General features: G+C 38.9%; 6 protein-coding genes, 1 non-coding gene and 1 pseudogene across 8 annotated transcripts; all 8 read right to left on the bottom strand.

Annotated features, from left to right (window-relative positions):
• On the bottom strand, positions 31 to 3,703 carry LOC104714788. The gene is made up of 3 exons (XM_010432247.2): positions 3,546 to 3,703; positions 928 to 3,362; positions 31 to 524 (listed from the first exon to the last, which is right to left on the bottom strand). The coding sequence occupies exons 2-3, from the start codon at positions 3,347 to 3,349 to the stop codon at positions 364 to 366; spliced, it is 2,583 nt and encodes an 860-aa protein (XP_010430549.1). The 5' UTR covers positions 3,350 to 3,362; positions 3,546 to 3,703; the 3' UTR covers positions 31 to 363.
• Positions 4,055 to 6,870, bottom strand: LOC104714787. The gene is made up of 2 exons (XM_010432246.2): positions 6,729 to 6,870; positions 4,055 to 6,409 (listed from the first exon to the last, which is right to left on the bottom strand). Exon 2 carries the CDS (start codon positions 6,104 to 6,106, stop codon positions 4,205 to 4,207), a length of 1,902 nt encoding a protein of 633 aa, XP_010430548.1. The 5' UTR covers positions 6,107 to 6,409; positions 6,729 to 6,870; the 3' UTR covers positions 4,055 to 4,204.
• Positions 7,116 to 9,912, bottom strand: LOC104714785. The gene is made up of 2 exons (XM_010432244.2): positions 9,588 to 9,912; positions 7,116 to 9,460 (listed from the first exon to the last, which is right to left on the bottom strand). Exon 2 carries the CDS (start codon positions 9,445 to 9,447, stop codon positions 7,288 to 7,290), a length of 2,160 nt encoding a protein of 719 aa, XP_010430546.1. The 5' UTR covers positions 9,448 to 9,460; positions 9,588 to 9,912; the 3' UTR covers positions 7,116 to 7,287.
• LOC104714786 lies at positions 10,015 to 13,802 on the bottom strand. 2 transcript variants are annotated; one of them, XM_010432245.2, is made up of 5 exons: positions 13,701 to 13,802; positions 11,155 to 13,517; positions 10,535 to 10,620; positions 10,413 to 10,443; positions 10,015 to 10,328 (listed from the first exon to the last, which is right to left on the bottom strand). In XM_010432245.2, exons 2-5 carry the CDS (start codon positions 12,929 to 12,931, stop codon positions 10,225 to 10,227), a joined length of 1,998 nt encoding a protein of 665 aa, XP_010430547.1. In that variant the 5' UTR covers positions 12,932 to 13,517; positions 13,701 to 13,802; the 3' UTR covers positions 10,015 to 10,224. The 2 variants fall into 2 exon arrangements, with proteins under 2 accessions (XP_010430547.1, XP_019085845.1); XM_019230300.1 differs by having other exon boundaries at positions 13,773 to 13,789.
• LOC104716091 (F-box protein At5g25290-like) lies at positions 14,739 to 15,806 on the bottom strand. Its single transcript, XM_010433433.1, has one exon. It carries the CDS (start codon positions 15,804 to 15,806, stop codon positions 14,739 to 14,741), a length of 1,068 nt encoding a protein of 355 aa, XP_010431735.1.
• LOC104716090 lies at positions 16,207 to 17,758 on the bottom strand (annotated as a pseudogene).
• Positions 21,130 to 21,202, bottom strand: TRNAE-CUC. Its single transcript has one exon. It is a non-coding gene; the product is annotated as a tRNA-Glu (tRNA).
• Positions 21,352 to 21,935, bottom strand: LOC104714784 (non-specific lipid-transfer protein 2). The gene is given in 3 exon segments (XM_010432243.2): positions 21,352 to 21,642; positions 21,644 to 21,908; positions 21,910 to 21,935. Coding segments are annotated over 3 exon segments (354 nt in total). The 3' UTR covers positions 21,352 to 21,579.

Genomic DNA, 23,853 nt, shown 5'->3' with positions numbered 1-23,853 from the left:
TTTGGGCCGAAAGAAGAAAAGCCCGTTAGTGATTTGAGTCCGTCCTAAAACTAGCCACCCCAATCTCATTCCCGCCTAAAATCAGGATTGTCTCTTTTGATTTTAGTTGCTCCTTCTCAGTTCTCTTTCTCTGATGGGACGCCTTTGGATGATAAGAAAACTTTCTATTTATAATCACAGATTTGATCATACGAAGAAGAGGCAACAACATCATCTTTTCAAGCTCACTACCCTCAAATCTCACGCAGGAGAAGTTTATACAGCACAATCTGCAAAAAGCTCTCTAAACAATGAACTGTAAACAAGTTTCTTACAGATATTTGTTGATCTTCCTCTTCACCTCACCTCACAAATATCTTCTAGCTAGAGCCTGTTAAGCTTCTTCCTCCTAATGTAGACCCGGTGCACCTTATCAGAGCCTCGTGGACGTATCATTGGACTTGTATAACTCTTCCTCCGTTTTCTTGATGACGTCTTTTTATGAAACTTACTTTGGTGGGAATACATGTTTACCTCGTTTATGGCTGCTTGGAATCATACGTTTAATCAAATAATTCATATTATTCTGTAACTTAGTTTTGCCTAAAGTATCTTTCTATCCAATGTATCCTTGATTTACTAACTTACTATGATTCTTTTGTGATTAGAAACAAATGATATTACAATGCACCTACCACCTAGTAAGGTTTTACTTCAGGGTTTTGGTTTGTCAGATGTATTCACAAACTTGTTGATTTTGTCCTGATCAATTGACTGTTCTCACCAAAATGCGTAACCCTTACACAGCATTATTTACTTTTTCACAAACAAAAGCACCTAGACATGTCTTTGTTACGACATTACAATATATATAACCCAAACCAGTTTAATCCTACTTTCAGCTCTTCTTCTTACTAGTGCAAGTAGTAATTTTGTGTTGAGGCTTACCTGATACGATAGATGGAGGCAGTGGTGGCAGAATGACTGGAGGTGGAGGGAACAATGTTGGAACTCCAGAAGCTTCCGGCCAAGCTGATACTTCCGGAACATGATAAAACGTGGCTGCATAAGTTTTATGTAACCGTTCAAGAGTGTAACAGTCGTCTACATACTGCAAAGGGTTGATTTTCAGCTTCTCGCAGACTGCTAGAGCGTGCAGACATGGGAGCTTTACCGATTGAAACTCTCCACACGTGCAGGTACATTCACTCAGCCTGACGATCCATCCATCCTTCTTTAACGGCTCTGTAACCTGAAACGCACCTTTGTCTAACGGCATTACAACATAAGTAACAGAAGCTGTCCTAAACTCTTCAAGCTTGTCCGTGACCAATTTGGTGTACACATCACCGCAATTAGCCCTACTGCTATCACAACGACCCTGTTTAAAATATGTTCTCATCTCATCAAATAGAAGCAGTGCGATTGCTGTTACTGGTAGACCAAGAGCCTTAAAGCTTTCACAAACTGGAAAAAAAGATTCTGTTTCTCCCATCATGGTTCCGTATCTCCGACCACTATCATGAGCCTGAGCCCACTGACTTTGAGGAAATTGGTCTAACCATTTCCGAGCTGCTAAGTTCTTATTTTCGATGTCCTTCATGTAGGAATCCAATTCTTCACTCTGACACGTGTTTCCAGCCTGCTTCAAAAGGTTCGTAAGGTAGTCATCTTTAAAAACATCGTGGAACTGGGAGCACAGATATTCCAGAGAGAATCTGTGATACGCCCAAGGTTCTCGCCATAGAGACCCTGGCTCGTTTACAACAGCGACTATGTCCTGGTTGGGACTGGAAATGAGACAAAGGTCTTTCCTTTGTGTGACCTTCTCTCTGATTCCAGTGAGAAACCAACGCCAACTATCAGTGGACACTTCTTTGGTAACCGCAAATGCAAGCGGGAAATAATAATCGCCAGCATCGAGTCCCTGGGCAATCATCAATGTCATTGGGTACTTACCGTTCAAGTCTTTGGTGTCCACTATGATCAGAGGTCTACAGTGGTGAAACCCTTCAATGGACTGTGGGAACGCCCAAAAAACGCCACTAAAGGATGCAAATTCAGGATTTGGAAAAAGATCGTATTGCCAGTCAACAAGTAGCCCATTAGATGTTTGAAACGCAGCCATTAATTTGGGTAATACTCTGAAACTCTGATCCCAATCTCCATATATCTTTTTTATCGCTTCCTGTTTTGCTGCCTGCATCACTGAAGTTTCAAGCTCGTAACCAAATTTGTCAAACCACCAATCTTTCAACTCTGCAATTGTTAGTGTGGGTTGTACCCTGATCAGACTGTCAATCTCCTCTGCTGCAAATTCTACGTTGAAATTATCAGGCTCAATAGAACAACAAGTATGTGGACCACTACACTTAATTATCTCAACAAATCCGTGATCTTCCATTCTAGCTGCCTGAAGCGACCAATTGCATTTCCATCTGATGCATTCAAACGTATACTCGTCCTTCTCAACTTCTTTTACTACATACTTTTGTCGTCCTCTAAGGGAGCACCAAGCAACCGCCTTCTTCAGCTCATCTCTATCTTTAAAACACAACCCCACGTGCAATTCATGATCATCAACCCACAAACTGGATAGAATCTGCGGTTTTGAAGCACTTGAATTGACCCCTTTATCTAATAAGCATGCACTCGCAGATGCCTCTAAGTCTGGCACATTCAATCCCTTGTGTGCACTGTCGTTACCCACTGTCAAATTAACCACCTGCTCCTCCACTTCATCCGAACCCATGTTTTTATCTGTCATTTCTCCATCTCCACCTCCACCTCCATGAGTGCTACCGTTTCCAATATCAGCACCTGCCTCGTCTTCAATCCACCCATAAATGTTATCCACTCCCTGAACCTCTAAGCCTACATCCCTCTCTAATTTAACAGATGGATGTGACACATAGTTAATAGCTTCTGGTGGTTGTTGGGTTCTCTGTCTTTTCAAGGAACTAACCGGACTCTCCAATGGAGATGAACAAGCAGCAGGATCAATAACTCCATTAGATGTCGATTTAACTTCCAAATACAACTCCACATCTTTAATAGAAGGATGGTTGCTTGGAAGCTCAAGCATAGTCTCCAAGCTAGTGTCGTTCACCACAGGAAAGTGTGCATACATAAACAGATCTGGAGAAACAGCTACAGGGTACCTACCGAAGATTTTGAACTCTGATTTCTGCTTATCTAATCCAAAAATTGGATAAAGCCCATTCAACAATGTAGTTAAAGTAGTCTTTTGCCTAACTCTGATCTTCTTACGAGGCATTCCTTCATAGATAACGCCGTCAGGACCATACTTGACAGAACCATTCCAGTAACACAATACCATAACCTTTTCCCTCAAGGTTTCCATCGCCATGAGCAAAAGAATCCTGCATTGAATTTAGGGTTAAAAAATGTAAACTTTTTTGGCCAAAACTCCTGACATACTTAAAAGCCATAAAATAAAGGCTAAAGCTTTATGGCGACAGAAGCAGATAAACCCAATTAGAAAACATAAACCCTAAACAGTGATGATACTCAAAAACTAAGACTTGTAAAGATCTAACACAAACCTGAAAACCGGAGAAATTCAAATCGTGTGTCGCAGACAACTTTGGAACCTCAGAAATGTAACTAATTTCGCCGCCCGCTAATGATTTCTCCGGTGATGTAGCCGCCACTTGTCACCGGTCGTCCTTCACAGCTTTTCGAAACTTGCATTTACAGTAAAAATGATATTGGGCCAAAAGAAGAAAGCCCATTAATGTTTTGAGTCTAGCAAAACATATATATATATATAGTTTCCCCCGCTTAAATTTAACTTTCATGTCCCACACTGATTTTTGATATTTCTCCTTGTCCTAAGATAGTGTATGAAAAATGATGCATTAAACTTAGAAAAGAACTTTGGATACGATACGTTTCTACAGGATGGTTTTATTCCACAATAATGCCTCATTGCAGATACAAAACTTTGTTAGAGAACGGATGCGAGTGCAAGAGTAATATAATAATCAGATTGGCAAAGAGATCGTAAAGAAACAAGCAGAAGAAGATGGTACGATTAAGTTTTCGATTCGGTTTAGCTTGGTTTTAATATTGGTTCAGGGGATCCACCAAAAGTTCTCATGAACAAACCGGATTAATTTTCATATACAAAAAAAAAAGCAGCAACATAATGGGATACTCGTATCATCACTAATCCACCAAAATGCTGGGATCGGTTTGACTCTCAAATGCATCTATCTTCCAGCTCTTCTTCTTTACTAGTCATGTGTGAGGCCTTACCTGATGAGTTGGGCGGACAAGGAGGAAACAATGTTGGAACTCCAGAAGCTTCGGGCCAAGTTGAAACTTCCGGAACAGGATAAAATGGAGCAGCGTAAGTTTTGTGATATCGTTCAACAGAGTAACAGTCGTCTACATACTGCAAAGGGTTGATTTTGAGCTTCTCACAGACTGCTAGAGCGTGCGGACATGGGAACTTTTCCGATTGGAACTCCCCGCATGTGCAAGTTGAGTCATTCAACTGAACAATCCATTCCTCCTTTTCTGAATGTTTTGAGACCTGAAATGCATCTCTCTCTAACGGTGCAATTACATAACTAACGGAACCTGTCATGAACTCTTCAAGCTTGTCCATGACAGGTTTGGTGTACACATCGCCGCGGTTAAGAGAGAAACAGCTAGAACTAAGACACTTATCAAACAAAGATCTCAACTCATCAAACAGAAGCATCACATCCCCTGTTGTATAATTCAGAAAGTCTGTACAAACTGAAAACACATCTTCCGGATCTATCTCCATGATTCCGTATCTCAGACCACTGTCATGAGCAAGAGCCCACTGATGTGGAGGGGTTTGGTCTAACCACCTCCGAGCTTCTGGGTTCTTCTTTTCCATGTCCTTCATGTAGGAATCAAAATCATCCTTCTGACTCGTGGATCCAGCCTTCTCCACAAGAACCTCCAGGTAGTTGTCTCCAAAAACGTCATAAAATTGATGGCACAGCTGATCCAGACAGAACCTGTGATAAGCCCAGGGTTCTTGCCACAAAGACCCGGGTTCGTTAATAACAGCAAGTATGTCAGGGTGGGGACTGGAGATGAGGCAAAGGCCTTTCCTTTGTGTAACCTTCTCTCTGATTCCAGTGAGAAACCAACGCCAACTATCAATGGACAATTCTTTAGTAACCGCAAATGCAAGAGGAAAGAAATTGTTGGCTGCATCTACCCCCGAGGCAATCATTAATTTCATAGGATACTTCCCGTTCAAGTCTTTCGAATCCACTACGATCAGAGGTCTACAATGTTGAAACCCTTTAATGGACTGTGAAAACGCCCAAAACACGCCACGGAAAGATGCAAATTCAGGGTTAGGAAAACGATCATATTGCCAGTCCACACACAGCCCATTAGAAGAGTGTAACACAGACATTAACTTCGGCATGGCTCTGAAACTCTGATCCTCATCTCCAAACACTCTTTTGATAGCTTTCTTTCTTGCTGTCGTCATCTCTGCGGTTCTAAGCTTATAGCCATTTTTCTCTTTCCACCAGTTCTTCAACTCTGCAGTTGAGAGCGTGGGTTGTACCCTTACCACACGTTCAATCTCATCTTCTACAAACTCATCTTCAAAAGCTTCAGGACTACAAGTATGTGGGGCAGTATTTCTGGTAATCTTAACAAGCCCGTGTTTTTCCATTCTAGCTGCCTGTAAAGACCACTTGCATTTCCATCTTACGCACTCAAATGTATACATGTCCTTCTCGGTCTCTCTGACTTTACACCTTCGCCGCCTTTTAATGGACCACCAGTCCACTGCCTTCTTCAGCTCATCTCTATCCTTAAAACACAATCCTAAATGCAAGTCATGATCATCATCAACCCACAGTCTAGGCAGAAGACACGGTTTTAAAACACCAGAATTGAAAACTTTAACCAAGCAGCCATCTGAGCCTAAATTTGTATCCGCCATTTCTTGTTGTGTCCTCTGTCTTTTCAAAGAACTAGCAGGATATTCCAATGGCGATGAACAAAGAGCAGGATCCTTAACATCATCAGAAGTTGGTTTAGCTTCCAAATAGAATTCCACAATCTGTATAGAAGGATGGTTGGTTGGAACCTCAAGCATAGTCTCCAAAATAGTGTCCTTCACCAAGGGAAGATGTGCATAGGTAAACACATCCGGTGAAACAACTACAGGGTACCTACCAAAGATTTTGAACTCTGATTTCTGCTTATCTAATCCAAAAAATCTGATAAAGCCTATCCAACAATGTGCTTAACGCAGTCTTTCGCATAACTGTGATCTTGTTGAGAACGGATCCTCCATAGTATACTCCATCAGCACCATACTTAATCGAACCATTCAAGTGACACAAAACCGTAACCTTTTCTCTGAATGTTTCCACAGCCATAAGCACAACCAGTAAGCCTGCAATAAAAATCAAAGAAAAATGTAAACTTTTTAAGCCTAAACTCATAACCCAGATAAACCCATATCTAACTAAAGGGAAAGGCTAAAGCTTTTTAGGGATAGAAGCAGATAAACCCATTCAGGAGAAAACATAAACCCTAAACAGTTACAGTGATTCTCAAGCTAAGACTAGAAAACTCCATATCAACGATACTATCCAGCTCTAAAAAGAGAAAGCTTTTTTAGCTACAGAAGCAGATAAACCCCATTAAAAAAAAAAAAACATAAACCCTAAACAGAGATACTCAAAAACCAAGACTTGTAAGAAATTAAGCACCTGAAAATGAAAAAAACGGGAATCTTCGAATTGGGTGTCGCAGAGTAAAGCTTGGATCTTTCAGAAAATGGAAGTAATTTCACATTTCTCAAACGATTTCTCCGGTTCTTTGGTCACAGTCACCGATGAAGAAGACAACCAGTCTGAAGTCTGAACTACCGCTTCATAAATATAGCTTTTCAAAAAAAAATATGACAAAAATAAAATACAATTGGGCCGTAAGAAGAAAGCCCGTTAATATGTTTGAGTCCGTTCCAAAACATACCATAAATTTAACTTAAATTTTTCACAGTGATTTTAATATTTCTTGAAAACTGGTATGCAAAGAAGAAGAAAACAGGTGAGATTAAGTTTCAGATCCGGTTTAGCATATGGTTTTCATATCGGTCCAGGGGATCACCAAAAGTTCTAATGAACAAACCGGAAAAAAGTTTCACTTACAGAAGCAGCAAATGAGCAAACACTACTTCTCATAATAATAACTAATCAGTAACCATAGTTCACCAAAATGCCTGCCTCGGTTCGACTCAAATCCATCTTCTTCTTAGTACCAGATACGTTATTTGTATGGCGGTGACGGTGGAATGTAAGGAGGAAGCAATCTCGGAACTTCAGAAGCTTCTGGCCACGCTGATATTTCCGGAACATCACAAAAAGTGGCGGCGTAAGTTCTGTTTAACCGTTGAAGAGTGTAGCAGTCATCCACATACTGCAAAGGGTTGAACTTCATCTTCTTGCAGACGGCTAGAGCATGTAAACAAGGGAACTTGCAACGTTGAAACTCGCCACACGAGCAGGTGCAGTCGCTCAGCTTAACAATCCATTCATCCTTTTGTAACGGTGTTGTGACCTGAAACGCATTATTGTCTACGGGCATTATAACGTAATTGTAAGTAACGAAAAACGTCCTGAATTCTTCAAGCTTGTCCATGACAGGTTTGGTGTACACATCGCCGCAGTTAAGAGAACTACGGCTACAATTAAAAGACTTGTCAAAAGAGGATCTCAGCTCATCAAATAAAAGCAGCACTGAACCTGTCACTACATGATCAGCCAGCTCAAATGCTTTACAAACTGCAAACAAAGCTTTTGTATTTATCGCCATGATTCCATATCTCCGACCATTGTCATGAACCAGAGCCCACTGATATTGAGGGATTTGGTCTAACCATTTCCGAGCTTCTGGGTTGACTTCTTCGATTCTCTTCATGTAGGAAACAAACTCATCCTTCTGAGTCGTGGATCCAGCCTGCCTCATGAGCATCTTTAGGTAGAAGCTTGGAAAAACAAGAGAGAATTGGGAGCACAAATGATTCAGACAGAACCTGTGATAAGCCCAAGGTTCTTGCCACAGAGACCCTGGTTCGTTTATAACAGCAAGTATTTCGGGGTTAGGACTGGAGATGAGGCAAAGGCCTTTCCTTTGTGTAACCTTCTCTCTGATTCCAGTGAGAAACCAACGCCAAATATCAGTGGACAATTCTTTAGTAACCGCAAATGCAAGAGGAAAAAATTTGTTGGCTGCATCAACCCCCGAGGCAATGATCAAGTTCAATTGGTACTCACCGTTCAAGATTTTGGTGTCTACTACGATCAGATGTCTACAGTGTTGAAACCCCGTTATAGACTGTTGAAAGGACCAAAACACACCACAGAAGGATGCAAACTTGGGGTTAGGATAAAGATTGTACTTCCAATCCACGAGTAGTCCATTAGATGAATGAAAGGCAGACATTAACTTGGGAAAATCTTCAAAACTTTGATCCCAATCTCCAAAAACTCTTTTGATAGCTTTCTCTTTTGCAGCTCGCACATCTGAAGTTTCAAGCTCATAACCAATTTTCTCTTTCCACCACTTCTTCAACTCTGCAACTGTTTGTGTGGGCTTATCCCTTACTGTCCGTTCAATCTCATAGGTTTCAAACTCTGATTTGAAATCTTCTGGATAAATGGGTTGACAAGTATGTGGACCAGTATACTTGATTATTTCGACAAGTCCATGTTTTTCCATTCTAGCGGCTCCAAGTGACCACTTGCATTTCCATCTGATGCACTCAAAGATATACTCATCTTTTGCAGTCTCTCGTATTAAACACTTTTGCTGCCCGTTTAGAGAACACCAGTTCACTGCCTTCTTCAGATCACCACCATCTTTGAAGCACAATCCAACTCGCAAGTCATGACCGTCAACCCACAAACTAGACATACACGGCTTTGAAACACCAGAACTGGAAGTGATGCTATTTCCTGTCAAATCAACAACGTTCACCACCTTATATGATTCTGAGTTTCTATCCTTCTCCCTCTCTAACTTATCATTACCATCAGTCTTTTGTCTTTTGGAAGAACAAGCAGCAGGAACAATAACTCCATCGGATGTCGATTTCACTTCCAAAAACAGGTTAATACTTTGAAAACAAGGATGTTTGGTTGGAACCTCAAGCATAGTCTCCAAACTAGTGTCGTCCACCACTGGAAGACGTACATACTTAACCCTAAACTGTTGAACAGTTAAAGGATATCTACCGATGACATCAAACCTTGACCTACTTCTATCTAACCGAGTAACTTGATACAGACGATCCAGCAATTCATTAAACTTGGCCTTTCGCTTAACAGTGATTTTTTCAACATTGGATCCATCATAGTATATGCCACTAGAGCTGTCCTTGATGCAACCGTTCCACAAACAGAACACTGGAACATCTATTTCAGCCATGAGGACAACAAACCTGCAAGGAATTCAAAGTAAAAATGTAAACTTTGGGGATGCAAACCCTTGTCTCTGATTCTATAAGTGTAAGGAACCCTAAGAGAAGCAAAACTTCAATATTTCTCTCTTAAAAAAAAGGTAAATACCTGATGAAGAAAAAACCCGGAGATTTCGACTTTGATGTCACAAGGAAAGCTTCAAATTTTCAGAAATGGAAGTAAAAATCGCAGCATTTATTAGTATATAATAATCACAGGGGACGATGAGTAGACACGACCACTCTCGCCCTTGAGTCTAAATAAGAAGTCCCAAGTCATCAGACTTGAACCGAATTTTAAACCAAATGATTAAACAATTGATTTCAAGAAATCTAACTGGTTCAAATACTATTCCGGTTCGGTTTAGCATTTATTTAGCCAATTAATAAATTTATTGCTAATGACATTGGCTATTGTGAACCAATTCCTTCCTCTTTGCCGTGGGATAAAATTTGTATACAACAGAACAGATGGTTCCATAGTTGTCTCTTTTGAATGGTTCAGAGAACTGAAAGATAAGTTAATGGACCATTACTAATAATAGCTGACTCCTAAATTCAAAAGAACCATTCTGGAAGTTTCACAAACAAAAGCACCAACGCAGTTAAACATGATCTGGTTTTGATTCCTACTAACTCTAGTTCTCTAACTTTCAGCTCTTCTTACTAGATCAAAAAAAACAAACACAAATCGAAAGTGGGCATGAATGAATCCTAAGGAACTCATGGTAGTCCCTTTTTTCTTCTTACTTACTTGCTCCACTCCTCATCTGCTTGGTTTGGAGCTCATTTTGGATCATCTCCTTTATAGATAACTTTTGTGGGGTAAGGTCGGTTTCGAACTTCTCAGCTGTAATAACACAACACAAAGTTACAGAGACAACATCCATCAACAGTGAAGAAAATAAGACAATCTGATCTTAACTCATCATACCTAGTCGCTTGAGGATGTCAGCGAACGCCGTCTGTCAGGAAATAAAAAAGCTATTGTTAAATTTATTAGATATCAATTATATCTTCTGAGGCACATAATTTTTTTGTGGTTTGAATCCTTACCGTTTTAAAGTCCACCACTTTCAAGATATCAACAACTGCATTTCTCAAGTCTTCATCACTAGGAGGCTCCTTGGTTTTGTCATTTACTAGATCAACCAACACAGAGAAACAAATGGCGTCAGAAACATCATCAAAAGATAAAATAAAGATAAATCAAAATATAAAGACACTATAATTCTAAAGCTATCTTTTGTATTGAACTTATCTTTGCCTTTGGTAACTACTAACTTAATATTGAAATTAGAAACAATACAATGCTAACTAGTAAAGGTAATACCGATTTTAGTTCAGTTTTCATTCATGATTCTGTGTTTATTAAGACTTTCAAATCAATTTCAGAATGATTCGACTGTTAGCTCAGGGCACCGTAAAATGCAAAAACTCTCGTTGATTTTCACAAACAAAAGCAGCAACACAAATGTCTTTGTTAAGACACTACGATGTATAACCAAAACCGGTTTAATCATACTTACCGAAAGGCCCCAAATTCAAAAGATACTACGTAATAACCCATCAGTTAGCAAAATCCATGCAAAAACCTCTTTAGGATTGACTCAGTATGGTACCAAATCCATCTAAATGGTTCAGATTTTCGTCTTCTTAGTATGAGGAGGACTTACCTGAATTGTTAGGTGGCGGCAGAATGACAGGTGGAAACAAAGTTGGAACTCCAGAAGCTTCTGGCCAAGCTGATACTTCCGGAACAGGAGAGAATGTGGCAGCATAAGTTTTGTATAATCGGTCAAGAGTGTAACAGTTGTCTACATACTGCAAAGGGTTGATTTTCAGCTTCTCGCAGACTGCTAGAACGTGCAGACACGGAAACTTATTTGATTGAAACTTCCCACATGTGCAGGTGCATTCATTCAGCCGAACGATCCATTCATCATTCTGAAGTGGCTCTGTCACCTGAAAAGCACCTTTCTCTAACGGCATTATAACGTGAGTGATGGAATCTGTCATTAACTCTTCGAGCTTGTCCATGACAGGTTTGGTGTACATTTCTCCGCGGTTAACCCTACCACTGCTATCACAAAGACCCGTCTTGAAAAATAATCTCATCTCATCAAACAGAAGCAGTACGGTTGCTGTCACTGGCAGACCAAGAGACTGAAAGCTTTCGCAAATTGCAAACACATTTTCTGTCTCGATCGTCATGACTCTGTATCTTCTCCCACTGTCATGAGCCAGAGCCCACTGACTTTGAGGGAATTGGTCTAACCATTTGCGAGCTTCTAAGTTCTTCTTTTCAATGTCCTTCATGTAGGAATCAAATTCTTCCTCCTGATTCGTGGATCCAGCCTCTTCCACAAGGCTCTTCAGGTAGTCATCTTGAAAAACATCATGGAATCGGGAGCAGAAATAATCCAGACAAAACCTGTGATAAGCCCAGGGTTCTTGCCAACGGGACCCAGGTTCGTTAATAACAGCGAGTATGTCCGGGTGGGGACTAGAGATGAGGCAAATGTCTTTCCTTTGTGTCACCTTCTCTCTGATTTCAGTAAGAAACCAACGCCAACTATCTGAAGACAATTCTGTGGTAACCGCAAATGCAAGCGGGAAACAGCCATCATCAGCTTCCATTCCTGAGGCAATCATCAACTTCATAGGGTACTTACCGTTCAAGTCTTTAGTGTCCACTATGATCAGAGGTCTACAGTGTCGAAAACCTTCAATGGACTGTGGAAACGCCCAAAACACACCACGAAAGGATGCAAATTCAGGATTTGGAAAAAGATCGTATTGCCAGTCCACAAGTAGCCCATTAGATAAGTGAAACGCAGCCATTAATTTGGGTAATACTCTGAAACTCTGATCCCAGTCTCCATATACCTTTTTGATCACTTCTTGTTTTGCTTCTTGCATTTCTGAAGTTTCAAGCATGTCGCCAAATTTTCCAAACCACCAATTTTTCAACTCTGCAATTGTTAGTGTGGGTTGTACCCTGATCAGACATTCAATCTCCTCTGCTGCAAATTCCAGGTCAAAATTATCTGGCCTTATAGGACAACAAGTATGTGGACCAGTAAACTTGGTTATCTCTACAAGTCCGTGCTCTGCCATTCTAGCTGCGCAAAGCGACCACTTGCATTTCCATCTGATGCACTCAAAGGTAAATGCGTCCTTCTCGGTCTCTCTTACTACACACTTTTGCCGCCCTCTTATGGAGCACCAGTCCACTGTCTTCTTCAACTCATCTCTGTCTTTAAAACACAACCCTACACGCAATTCATGATCATCAACCCACAAACTGGACAGAGACCACGGATTTGAAGCACTTGACTCGACACCTTTATCTAAGCACGCATTCACCGATGCCTCTAAATCTGACACATTATTTGCTGTCAAATTAACAACCTGCTCCACCCCATCCAAACTTGAGTTTGCTTCCGTCATTTCTCTATCTTCATCTGCATGATGAGTGCTACCGTTTCTAAAGGCAGCATCTGCCAATCCCTGAACCTATAACCCATTATCCCTCTCTAATTTAACAGATGGAGGATGTGTCACAGAACCAGTAGCTACTTGCGGTTGTTGGGTCCTCTGTCTTTTCAAGGAACTAACCGGACTCTCCAATGGAGATGAACAAGCAGCAGGATCATAAACTCCATTAGATGTCGATTTAACTTCCAAATACAACTCCGCATCTTTAATAGAAGGATGATTGCTTGGAACCTCAAGCATAGTCTCTAAACTAGAGTCGTTCACCACAGGAAAGTGTGCATACATAGAGAGATGTGGTGAAACAACGACAGGTAACCTACCAAAGATTTCAATCTTTGATCTCTGCTTATCTAATCCGAAAATTGGATAAAGGGCATTCAACAATGTGCTTAACTCAGTCTTAACCCTAACTCTGATCTTCTTAGGAGTAGATCCTTCATAGTATACGCCATCAGGACCATACTTAATAGAACCATTCGTGTAACACAACACCGTAACCTTTTCTCTCAAGGTTTCCATCGCCATGAGCACAACAGTCCTGCAGTGAATTCAAAGAAAAATGTAAACTTTTTCAGGCCTAAACTCGTAACATACAAAACCCAAAACACAATATCTAAAAGGAAGGCTAAAGCATTTTATGGATAGATAGAAGCAGATAAACCCATTCAGAAAACATGAACCCTAAACACTGATACTCAAGCTAAGACTTGTAAAGTCGCACCTGGAAAATAAAAAAGGAAGAATTTTTCGAAATGGGAAAGCTTGGATTTCTCAGAAAACTCAGTAATTTCACCGTTTCTTCCGGTGATGTGACGCCGATGAAGACCAAAAGCTTTGATTTTTCAGACAAACAAAAACTCAGCTCACGAATATAGCATTTCAAAAAAGTACAGTAGAAAAATAAAAGTACAATTGGGCCGAAAGAAGAAAGCCCATTAGAGTTTAGTCCGTTCAAACAAAAGTTCAAGATTCCCGCCTAAAGTTCATGTCCCAATGATTTATTAATATTTTTTTCTTGTTTTTTTTTTGGTCAAAAATATTTTTTCTTGTTTTTAAAAAAAAATTTATACATCAAACTTTTGTTTTCTATTCGATTTCTTCAATTTGGATGATTTCGTCCACATTAAGCCTCCTCGCAGATAAAAGAATTGTAGACGTCTAAATGAGCAATTGGGAAAGAGTTAGTAAAGAAGAAGAAGAAGAAGTAGATGGTGCGATTACAATTCCGACGTAGAAGCAGCAATACATAAAAGAGCAGCAAGATACAACCTGAATTGGATTAATACTACTTCTCAATAGTCAAAAGATACTACAAAATCACACTAACCAGTTTATGTAATCCACAAAAGTGCCTGGCTCGGTTCGACTCAATTAATCCATTTTTCAGCTCTTCTTCTTAGTAGCGCATGTAAAAAGTGGGAATGGAGACGAAGCTAACAACTTGAGAAAACCAAACTAATAGTAGTTGGCAATATGAGCGCATAGGACTTTTTGTGAAACTATGATTCAAGCACTAGTTATCTTCTCATTCTCTCTTAATAGACGTTTTGTTCCTCTCAACTCTGATGTAAATGACTTCCGAAAGCTTGGTTTTAAAAGAAACAAAAGTGAAAATAAATAACAACAGAGCGAAAATTTTAAATGTCCAGCAAGATCCTATGTTAACTCAACAGTGGGAAGCAAGTCAGACAATATCATAATAATATTATTCAACGGCAACCAAACAGAAAGGACAAATAGAACAGACAGTGTGGAAATTTCAAGTAGAACCACGGAGAAACCAGCGAGCATCCATGAGATCCATGTCGCCAAGAGGAACGCGTTTGATGGTCTTGTTAGCAAGATTGTACACACAGATGTCAAGGTCACGACGAGTGCAATGGCAGGGACGGTAGTGACGGGTAAAATAGATGGAGTCTGGTTCGATACCAAGGGAAGCGTTAGCAGGAACAGTGAAACCCAAGTCAAGAAACAGAGCCTCACCACCAAGAGAATCTACCTCAAGAACCGTGTGGCTGGAGGCATCTGGGTTTTCCATGTTAAGATTCTTCTTGTAGAGGCGGAAGAAGGTCCTATTGCATGGATCACTCTCAACCAACAAAACCTCCCCTGATGTAGTAACCGCAATGCTAGAGTCCCATGATTCATGACGAGAAAGCATTGGGAATGGTGTACCATCGGTGATGTCCTTGTAGAAACCTTGCTCCTGTCCAGATAGATCTAGGACCCGAACATAACGACGATTTGTAGTGATGTATAGACGGTAACCCTGTAGTACCATTTCAGATAAGCCATCCAACCAGTGGGAGTCTCGGTGAAATAGAGGAATGTCAGTGTAATGAGTATCCCCTTGCTTGCAAAAGCATATATAAGCGTGGCCAGGGAGGTCAAAGAACCACACCACAACAAACTCTTTGCCACTCTCGTCTACCCACAAAAGGCCCCTCACAAGATCAGAACTCAGGTCTTCGAAGACACGCTCACTATCTTTCCACACAAATCTTCTTGTATCTCCCACAACACGATTGACAATACTACTAGTACTTGACCTAATCGACTCTAGAGACGGAAGAGAGATCCTTTTTTGGCTAAACACATCTATGATATATAAATTGGATTCAGAATCTAACACCAAGAACCAATTACCCGAGTTTGCAAGGAATCGATGCCCGGGGAAGTCTCCCAGGTACCTTTCGATCTTGCCTTCTTCCGTGTTGTACAGCGCACAACCTCCTTTTTTCGGAAAAAGCATCAGCCCTGGACATCCTTTCTTGGGGTACGTCTTGGTGTAAGAACCTTGAAGATCCGAAGATTGAAACAGAGTCATTATCAAGCGGCAGATTCTCGCGTTTGGGTGAGTTCCGTCAATGCTGCTATTATTGGCTGTATACTGCTGTATATATAGGGTGCGTACCGCCTGTCGCTTGGGGTTTTCCCTATATATAATGGAAAACATCCATATTTTTTACTTGGGCTACAAGAACAAAAGTTTGATTTATTTACTATTCGATTTCTTGAATTTGGATAAAAACTTTGTCAAAGAAGTTAGACCTCAGAGAAAGAGTTCGTAAAGAAGGAGAAGAAGAAGTAGATAACTGGACTGGACATGTAAAAAAAGTAGCAACACATTATATCTACGTTATACAACATGAACCGGATGACTCCTACTTCTCAAAAGTCAAAAGATACTACTTAATAATCCAACAAAATGCCCTGCTCGGGTCAACTCAAATCCATCTTTCAGCTCTTCTTCTTAGTAGCGCGGCGAGTAGTTTTGCGTTTGGTACCTGACGACACGTTATTTGTAGTGGTGGCGATGGCTCCTGTGGCGGCGGAATGACAGGAGGAAGCAATCTCGGAACTCCAGAAGCTTCTGGCCACGCTGATATTTCCGGAACATCAGAAAAATTGGAGGCGTAAGTTCTGTTTAACCGTTGAAGAGTGTAGCAGTCGTCCACATACTGCAAAGGGTTGAACTTCATCTTCTTGCAGACGGCTAGAGCATGTAAACAAGGGAACTTGCAACGTTGAAACTCGCCACACGAGCAGGTGCAATCGCTCAGCTGAACAATCCATTCATCCTTTTGTAACGGTGTTGTGACCTGAAACGCATTATTGTCTACCGGCATTACAGTGTAATTGTAAGTAACGAAACATCCTGAATTCTTCAAGCTTGTCCATGACAGGTTCGGTGTACACATCGCCGCAGTTAAGAGAACTACGGCTAAAACTAAAAGACTCAAAAAAGGATCTCAGCTCATCAAATAGAAGCAGCACTGAACCTGTCACTACATGATCAGCCAGCTCAAATGCTTTACAAACTGCAAACAAAGCCTTTGTATTTATCTCCATGATTCCATATCTCCGACCATTGTCATGAACCAGAGCCCACAGATTTTGAGGGAATTGGTCTAACCATTTACGAGCCTCAGGGTTGTCTAAAAGATAAGCTAAGATTTGTATTTTACCTTAAGCTTCAAGTAGGCAATAGCATCTTTTCTTGAAGAGAACTTTGAAAGAACTGATGGTGCTTGTTCATCGATCAGAGACTTTAGCTGTTTGAGCTTCATTGATCCACCACTACCAGCATCCTGACAAATGTTTTTGCACATATACATATAGGTCATGAGTGGGATACTGGGATGTTATAGAAGTGACTGTTTAAAGTAAATTGACAACAAACCTTTTTAAGAATTTGCTTCCAGAGGTTCTTTAACTTGAATTTGGGTTCAACAATTTCATCGTGCTTCCTTTTCACAGGAAGAGATTTTTCGATAACAGAAACTTTGTCCTCATCTTCTACACTCTCTTCTTCTTCTTCTTCATCTTCTTCTTCTTCTTCGTCATCATTATCATCACTGTTATCAAAAGATGTTTTCTTCCCTTCGTAACGAACATCGGCTATTTTCTTTGGCCGGTCTTTGATACCCAGTCCTTGTTTTCCAGCCGTAGCTTTATCCTACATGACATTTTCACGGCATCAAGATGTTAGATGCCAACCTATATTCCACAAACAGCTTGGACAGAAGAGTGGACGGAGACAAACAAAACATACCTGAACCATGTTGTAAAGATTCTCTTGATCATTCTCACTAAACATTTTTCTCTCGCTAGCCTTTAATTTCTTTTTTCCTGACTTGGCCCCAAGAAGACCGCCTGAGACAAACCCGAATTTATTTCCCCACCAGTCCGAAGAAGGTTCTTCTGTTCAGCCCAAAAGATCCATACATTATCAGCTCAATGATTTGGGTACAATCTATCACCTTTTAACAGTAGCATGTTTATCCTCAGATATAATTTCAATATCCATAGTTCGCTTAACCTAGAAAACAATCAAATAATTTAGCATAAGTTAGAGTCTTATTTTCCTAACGCAATATCTTTACATAATAGTCATAGCAGAGAAAATCCTGAAATTATGCAAAAATAAACAATACGTAGAAATTATGAGTAATGCTAATAGACATGAATCCTGGCCATGAACGGATAAAAGTATGACAGAAGTGATTTGATAGCAAGCTTACCAGGATTCCTTCAAGATCTTTAGATGAGTAAGAATTGACAAGCTTCCCTTTCTCTTTACGTTTATACCTTCCTTGTTGGCGAGTGGCTTTAGCAACAATCTTCAACTTGGCAGGCTCAGATTTGGCACCATCTACACTTTTCATCTTCCTCATCCGAACCTATTATCATATGCCACAGAAACACAAATATTAGAAAGATTAAACTAACTACGTCAATAATCAAGAAAGAAATAACTGAAGTTACTAAGAAGTAGTTTTACCATCATCATTCTTGCCAGTCTTGGTAGGTGCTGCTTGCTGCAAATAACAAACAGAACAAAATTAAGACTAAAACCTACTTCCAATTTATTTCAAAGGGATTAGTTAAAAAACAAACATTACCACTTTCAATTTTCTTGAGAATGTTATCGAACTGAGTTGTATCAAATGCCCATGGATTTGGCTTATCAACACCAACACCTGCTCCAACATTTCAATTTTTCAGTCGTATAACATAAAACTATAGATGCATATACACACACATATATACAACACATTCCCCAAAAACAGAAAATGAAGTAGCTCTATCTTAACTCCACAACTTCACATTCACCAAATTACATAGACCTAGTAGCCACATACAAAAGGGTACTAGCTAGGCCTGGGCACTAATACCCGTTACCCGTACTCGACCCGTTACTCGGCTCGTACCCGTCCTAAAAAAAAGGGTACCCGCAGCTTTAGGGTCGAGTAAAGGGTATTATATTTATATTACCGTGAGTAAGGGACGAGTATAGGGTATTAGTTTAGTTTTCAATACTCGTCCCGTTACTCGGCCCTTTACCCGTTTTGCTATCCGACCCGTAAATACCCGTTAATATTTTGTATTATTATTATTATTAATTTATAGAGTTAGAGTTAAAACCTAAGTTCAACTTAGCCTAACTGAATTAATATATTATTTTTATTTTCAAAATTCGTAATTTTATAATTTTGGAACTATATATTGCATAAATTTATGAATTTTTCATTTTTTGGATTTCAAAAGATAAAATTATTATTGCGATTATTAACATTTTTTTATCGGGTACTCGTTTTCCGGGTAATAATAAATGGTCGGGACGAGTAAAGGATCAACTATTTTTTACCGGGTACCCATTTCTCCGGGTACCCGTTATTTAAGGGTCGAATATGAGTAAATTTTTTCTGTTACCCGTTAGGGTCGGGACGAGTAAAGGGTCGGAGAAAATTCAAGGGTACCCGTCCCGTGCCCAGCATCAGTACTAGCAACATCCCAACAGTAGAAGCAAGAAAGAACCGAAATAATTTCCCTGATTTCTCTCACAAGTATAAGGAACCCTAATAGAGCAAGCTAAAATTTCTCTTAAAAGAAATGAGATTTATCAGCAACACAAGAAGTACAAATTGTACAATCAAGCAAGAATATAACAAAAGAAAAAGAAACATGTAACTTAATACCTCAAGAAAAGACCCGCAGATTTTTCAGAATTGGAAGTAAAGATCACAGCTGCATTTAGGATTCCTCCGACGACCACCACTCTGAGTCTCTCACACTTAATTGAAAAAAAAAAAAAAAAAAAAAACCGTTTAATAAAGGCAAAAATTAGGACTTAAAATAAAGAACAGCCAAAATAGAAGGCCCAAGTGAACGAATTTGAACTAACCAAATGATTTGAAACTGATCTCAGGAAATCTAATCGGTTCCGGTTCCGGTTCCGGTTCCGGTTTGATTTACCATTTAGCTAATGGAGGGTGTGTGCCAAAATTAGACAGACTATTGCTTAAATGATTAATAAATTAAATTTAAGTGATTAATTGTATAAACATTACCTGTTTAAATTTAATCAAACCAACTTCTAGTTAAGACAAAAGGAGGGAATGGTTGGTTCAGAGAACACCTAGTGCGTCGTCAATCTGAAGCAGCCTAACCATAAAATTACATAAACTGAATGATAAGGTAATAATAATGGCGGCTGAGTCTCAAAATTCGAAAGAACTTAACTGAAGTTTCACATAAAAAATAACAAAATTCCTAATAAGTTAATAATGGCTGAGTTTCAAAATTCAAAAGAACCAGTGAAGTTTCACATAAAAAATAACAAACACAGAGAACTTCCCTTCGTTGAAATCAAAGTTTTGAAAGTGAAAAAATTAGGATTGATCCGCCTTTCAATCATATCACGCAGCAGTCCCTCAGCATCACTCCAGTCTAATCTTCTTAGTCTAGACATCTTTGTCTTCCTTGCCCAGCTTTTCAATTGCCAAAATGGCATCAGTCACATCTTTCTGGAACTTCATTATCTCTTCCTCACCAATGCCAGACTCATTTAGCAACCGTGTGGCCGATTCCATCAATTCATGTATGGCCTTCTCTTTTTGCTCAGCACTAGCATCATTCTCCATGTTAGTTACAGCCAGCAGCAGCTCAGTTGCAACTTCAGCTATGTAAAACACAAACCAACCCGGCCGTTAGACAATATTTTATCTGAGCTTTATCTTCGGTTATTCTATACTTAACCTGTTAAAACTTAAACTATATTTACCCTGAGCCTGAGGAGGTTCTCCCGATATGCTTCTTTCGCATGTGAACAATGTATCCCACTTCAGTTTCAAGTCAAATTAGTGTATTTTCACCAAATTCAAACCTTTGTCAAAAACAATCGAAATGCATCAAATTAACCATTTATTTATTTTTATTTTTTTGAATGAAAAAATTAATCACTTAGCAATCAAAAAATAAACTTACAAGTTAAATAATAATAACCCAACAAGTAATGTTTATTTGTCTGTCATGTACATCTTATGTGCATTATATTTGATTTGATTGAGTTACCTAGTCTTTCCGCTTTAATTAGTCATGTCTACGCATCAAATTTTTGATTTGTTACTAAGAATCGAACAGATGAACATGGAGGATGCTTGTGCTGATGAAAAAAAGAAGGCCGTGGATGAAATGATGGAATCTAATCCTTGTTTTGATGGACATAAACACTAATCATGGCACATCTAACGACTAACATAGTCCATTTTGGTACTCACCCTTGGTTTTGCATAACCAGATTGAACCACAATCCGTTTTTTTTTATAGTAAAATAGGAAAGTGGAAAACAATTTTAAAAAAAATGTCTCCGTCGCCGGGACTCGAACCCGGGTCTCTCGGGTGAGAGCCGAGTATCCTAACCAGCTAGACTACGACGGATTTTGTTTAGTTATTTACATATGATGTATATAACCTTTATTATTGAATGTTGCATCGCTGTGCGTGATTTTTTAAGAACAACTTGTTAGCATCATACAAGACATGTAGCATAACATATAGGAACATAATTTAGAAATTAAAAATCATGGTAAATAAAAGTATCTTTTATTTTATTGTTCAAATAGATATACAATACAAAATATGATAATGAAATCATTGATTCTTATGTACAGATAGGAATATAACTTTACAAATACAAGGGAATTAAGTTGGAAATGTGGAGAAAGTTTTCATGTAAACATTAGACACTAGAATGCAATTTAATTACGCAAAATCGTTATATATACATATTAAAAAAAAAATGAGAAACCGCTTAATTAGTTCGGTTTTGTATCTCGGACCAGTCTGTTCCGTGTTCGCATCATATTGTTGTTATCTTCAACATTTTGGTTTAGGAATACCACACGATTCGAGACGAGAGATAAGGGCTTTGCTCTTGGTGGTTTTAATTACATCACACAGACATGATTGCTGCTCTTTCAAAATGTCACAACATGAAACTGAAATCTTTAATTCACTACCAAGAGAATACAAGCACGTCTGAATCTTACTTTTATCACATGATTTTCCATTCCCCTCGGATCTACTGCCGCCGGCATGGATAGTTTTTGTCGGAAGAGGTAACGATGCAAAGAGTACGACGAATGATAAGCAACAACCCGACGGTCTTCATGGATAGTTATTTGTTTAGATATATCTATAGCAGATTAATANTGATAGTTTTTATCGGAAGAGGTAACGATGCAAAGAGTACGACGAATGTGATGAGCAACAACGCGACGGTCTTCATGGATAGTTTATTTGTTTAGATATATCTATAGCAGATTAATACTTCAGATTTATTCCTAAGATAAAAATTGAGAACTTGATTAGGTATATATATATTAGATAATTAAGGATTCCAATTGTATGGTATTGCGTAATGAACGTGTTTTTGTTAATAAACCTGACCATAAATAATTGTTATTTAAATATAGCCTAAATGTAAGGCTAAATCGCTTTTCCACATTGAGTTTGAGAAATTTATAGAAATACTAAATTAGGATCCATGTAATAGATTATTTTAATATGAAAATAATTTTAATTATTTTTGAAATTTTAATTGGTTGATTAGAAATCAATTACTAAATTTTACATCTACTTATCAGGTTAAATATATAAAGAAAATTAATGAGACATGCATAAATTAAACGAAAAATTAAATTTCATACAAACCTCAATTTTAACAATTGAAACAAACAAAAAAAAAATTCAAATGACAACCCATTACCAAACACTTCGAACCAATATCTACAATTTATTGATGTTCTGTTGTTATATGATATAAGGCTTATGCTGCCGCGTTCCATTTCATAAAGTAAATTAAGAATTATTTTTCTAAAAAAATACAGCAAAGATGAAGATGTTAAAGTGAAAGTCCATATTGAAAAGAAAAAAATATACTTTCTGTTTTACGTCTTCAAAAAGTGCCTTGATCATATAAGTACCTCACAGGTAATTATAATCACGCTCCTCCCATTTTATTAAGATAAGTAGAGGCAGCGCTTAATGGTTCCATTAAACTGGAAAAACTAGACGACTCGGAAATTATTATTTAAATTTGTGATATAATCGTATCTTTCAATTTCACAATTTTTCTACGTAGACCAAGTATAAATGAGTCTTCTCCAAAAATTTAAAAGCCAACATGTTCCGCGCGCTAAGCAACAACATGTCCAAACTTCCAATCATTTGTCTCTCATGTACCGTGAGTTGAAGGATATCAAAAGGTGAGTGGTCTTGCTTTAATTTCAGAACGTAAAGCAATAAATAACCATTGAGAAAATGGGTAGTTTGTTCCTCAATCTCACAAGTTCAATGGGTAGTTTGTTCCAACGTTTTTGCTGTATTGTGTTGGTGGTCTCAATCAAAGTAATGTAATAAGAAGACAAGATTTTAATGGTAGATATATATCAAAGTCAACCTTATATTCTTTAGTTTTTTTAAAAAAATATACATATATGTGGAATCATTAATTAATTCTTCTTACAAACAAGAGAAATGAGAAAGGTGAAGACAATGTTCCTAACAAGAAAGAGAGTCAAAGACACGACTCAACGTATCTTCGGTATATGGTTGGGTGTTGGCACCACATTGTTATTATTTTCAACATTTGGGCTCGGGAACACCACAAGACTTGAGCTGAGAGCTAATGACACTTTTACTGAGGGTGACACGGTGTTTAATTTCATCACACATGCATGCTTGGGTCTCTTTCATTGTCTCACAACATGAGTTCGGCAGCTCCAATCCCCGAGACATACCGTCAAAGCAAAGCTGAAGCGCATTCAGTTTTTTCGGAGTTGTACCACATGCTTCTCCACTCCTCTCGGGAATAGTGCACTCTTTGTATTTGGGCTCGGGAACACCACAAGATTTGAGATGGGATCTAATGACACTTCTATTCAAGGTGACACGGTGTTTAATTTCATCACACAGGCAGTCTTGGGTCTCATTCATTGTCTCACAACATGAGTTCGGCAGCTCCAATCCCCGAGACATACCGTCAAAGCAAAGCTGAAGCGCATTCAACTTTTTCGGAGTTGTATCAC

Source organism: Camelina sativa, chromosome 9 (genome assembly GCF_000633955.1).
Source record: "Camelina sativa cultivar DH55 chromosome 9, Cs, whole genome shotgun sequence".
In the NCBI taxonomy this organism is placed as follows: domain Eukaryota; kingdom Viridiplantae; phylum Streptophyta; class Magnoliopsida; order Brassicales; family Brassicaceae; genus Camelina; species Camelina sativa.
The sequence above is the reverse complement of the archived record's forward strand: the minus strand, read 5'-3'. Positions and strand labels throughout refer to the sequence as shown.

Coding starts and splice junctions, on each gene's coding strand:
- LOC104714788 (XM_010432247.2), bottom strand. CDS start 3,349: ATGGCGATGGAAACCTTGAGGGAAAAGGTTATGGTATTGTGTTACTGG. Junction 525..927: donor GCCTCCATCTATCGTATCAG/GTAAGCCTCAAC, acceptor GATTCCAAGCAG/CCATAAACGAGGTAAACATG.
- LOC104714787 (XM_010432246.2), bottom strand. CDS start 6,106: ATGCTTGAGGTTCCAACCAACCATCCTTCTATACAGATTGTGGAATTC.
- LOC104714785 (XM_010432244.2), bottom strand. CDS start 9,447: ATGGCTGAAATAGATGTTCCAGTGTTCTGTTTGTGGAACGGTTGCATC.
- LOC104714786 (XM_010432245.2), bottom strand. CDS start 12,931: ATGACGGAAGCAAACTCAAGTTTGGATGGGGTGGAGCAGGTTGTTAAT. Junction 10,444..10,534: donor AAGTGGTGGACTTTAAAACG/GTAAGGATTCAA, acceptor ATTTCCTGACAG/ACGGCGTTCGCTGACATCCT. Junction 10,329..10,412: donor TGACATCCTCAAGCGACTAG/GTATGATGAGTT, acceptor GTGTTATTACAG/CTGAGAAGTTCGAAACCGAC.
- LOC104716091 (XM_010433433.1), bottom strand. CDS start 15,806: ATGACTCTGTTTCAATCTTCGGATCTTCAAGGTTCTTACACCAAGACG.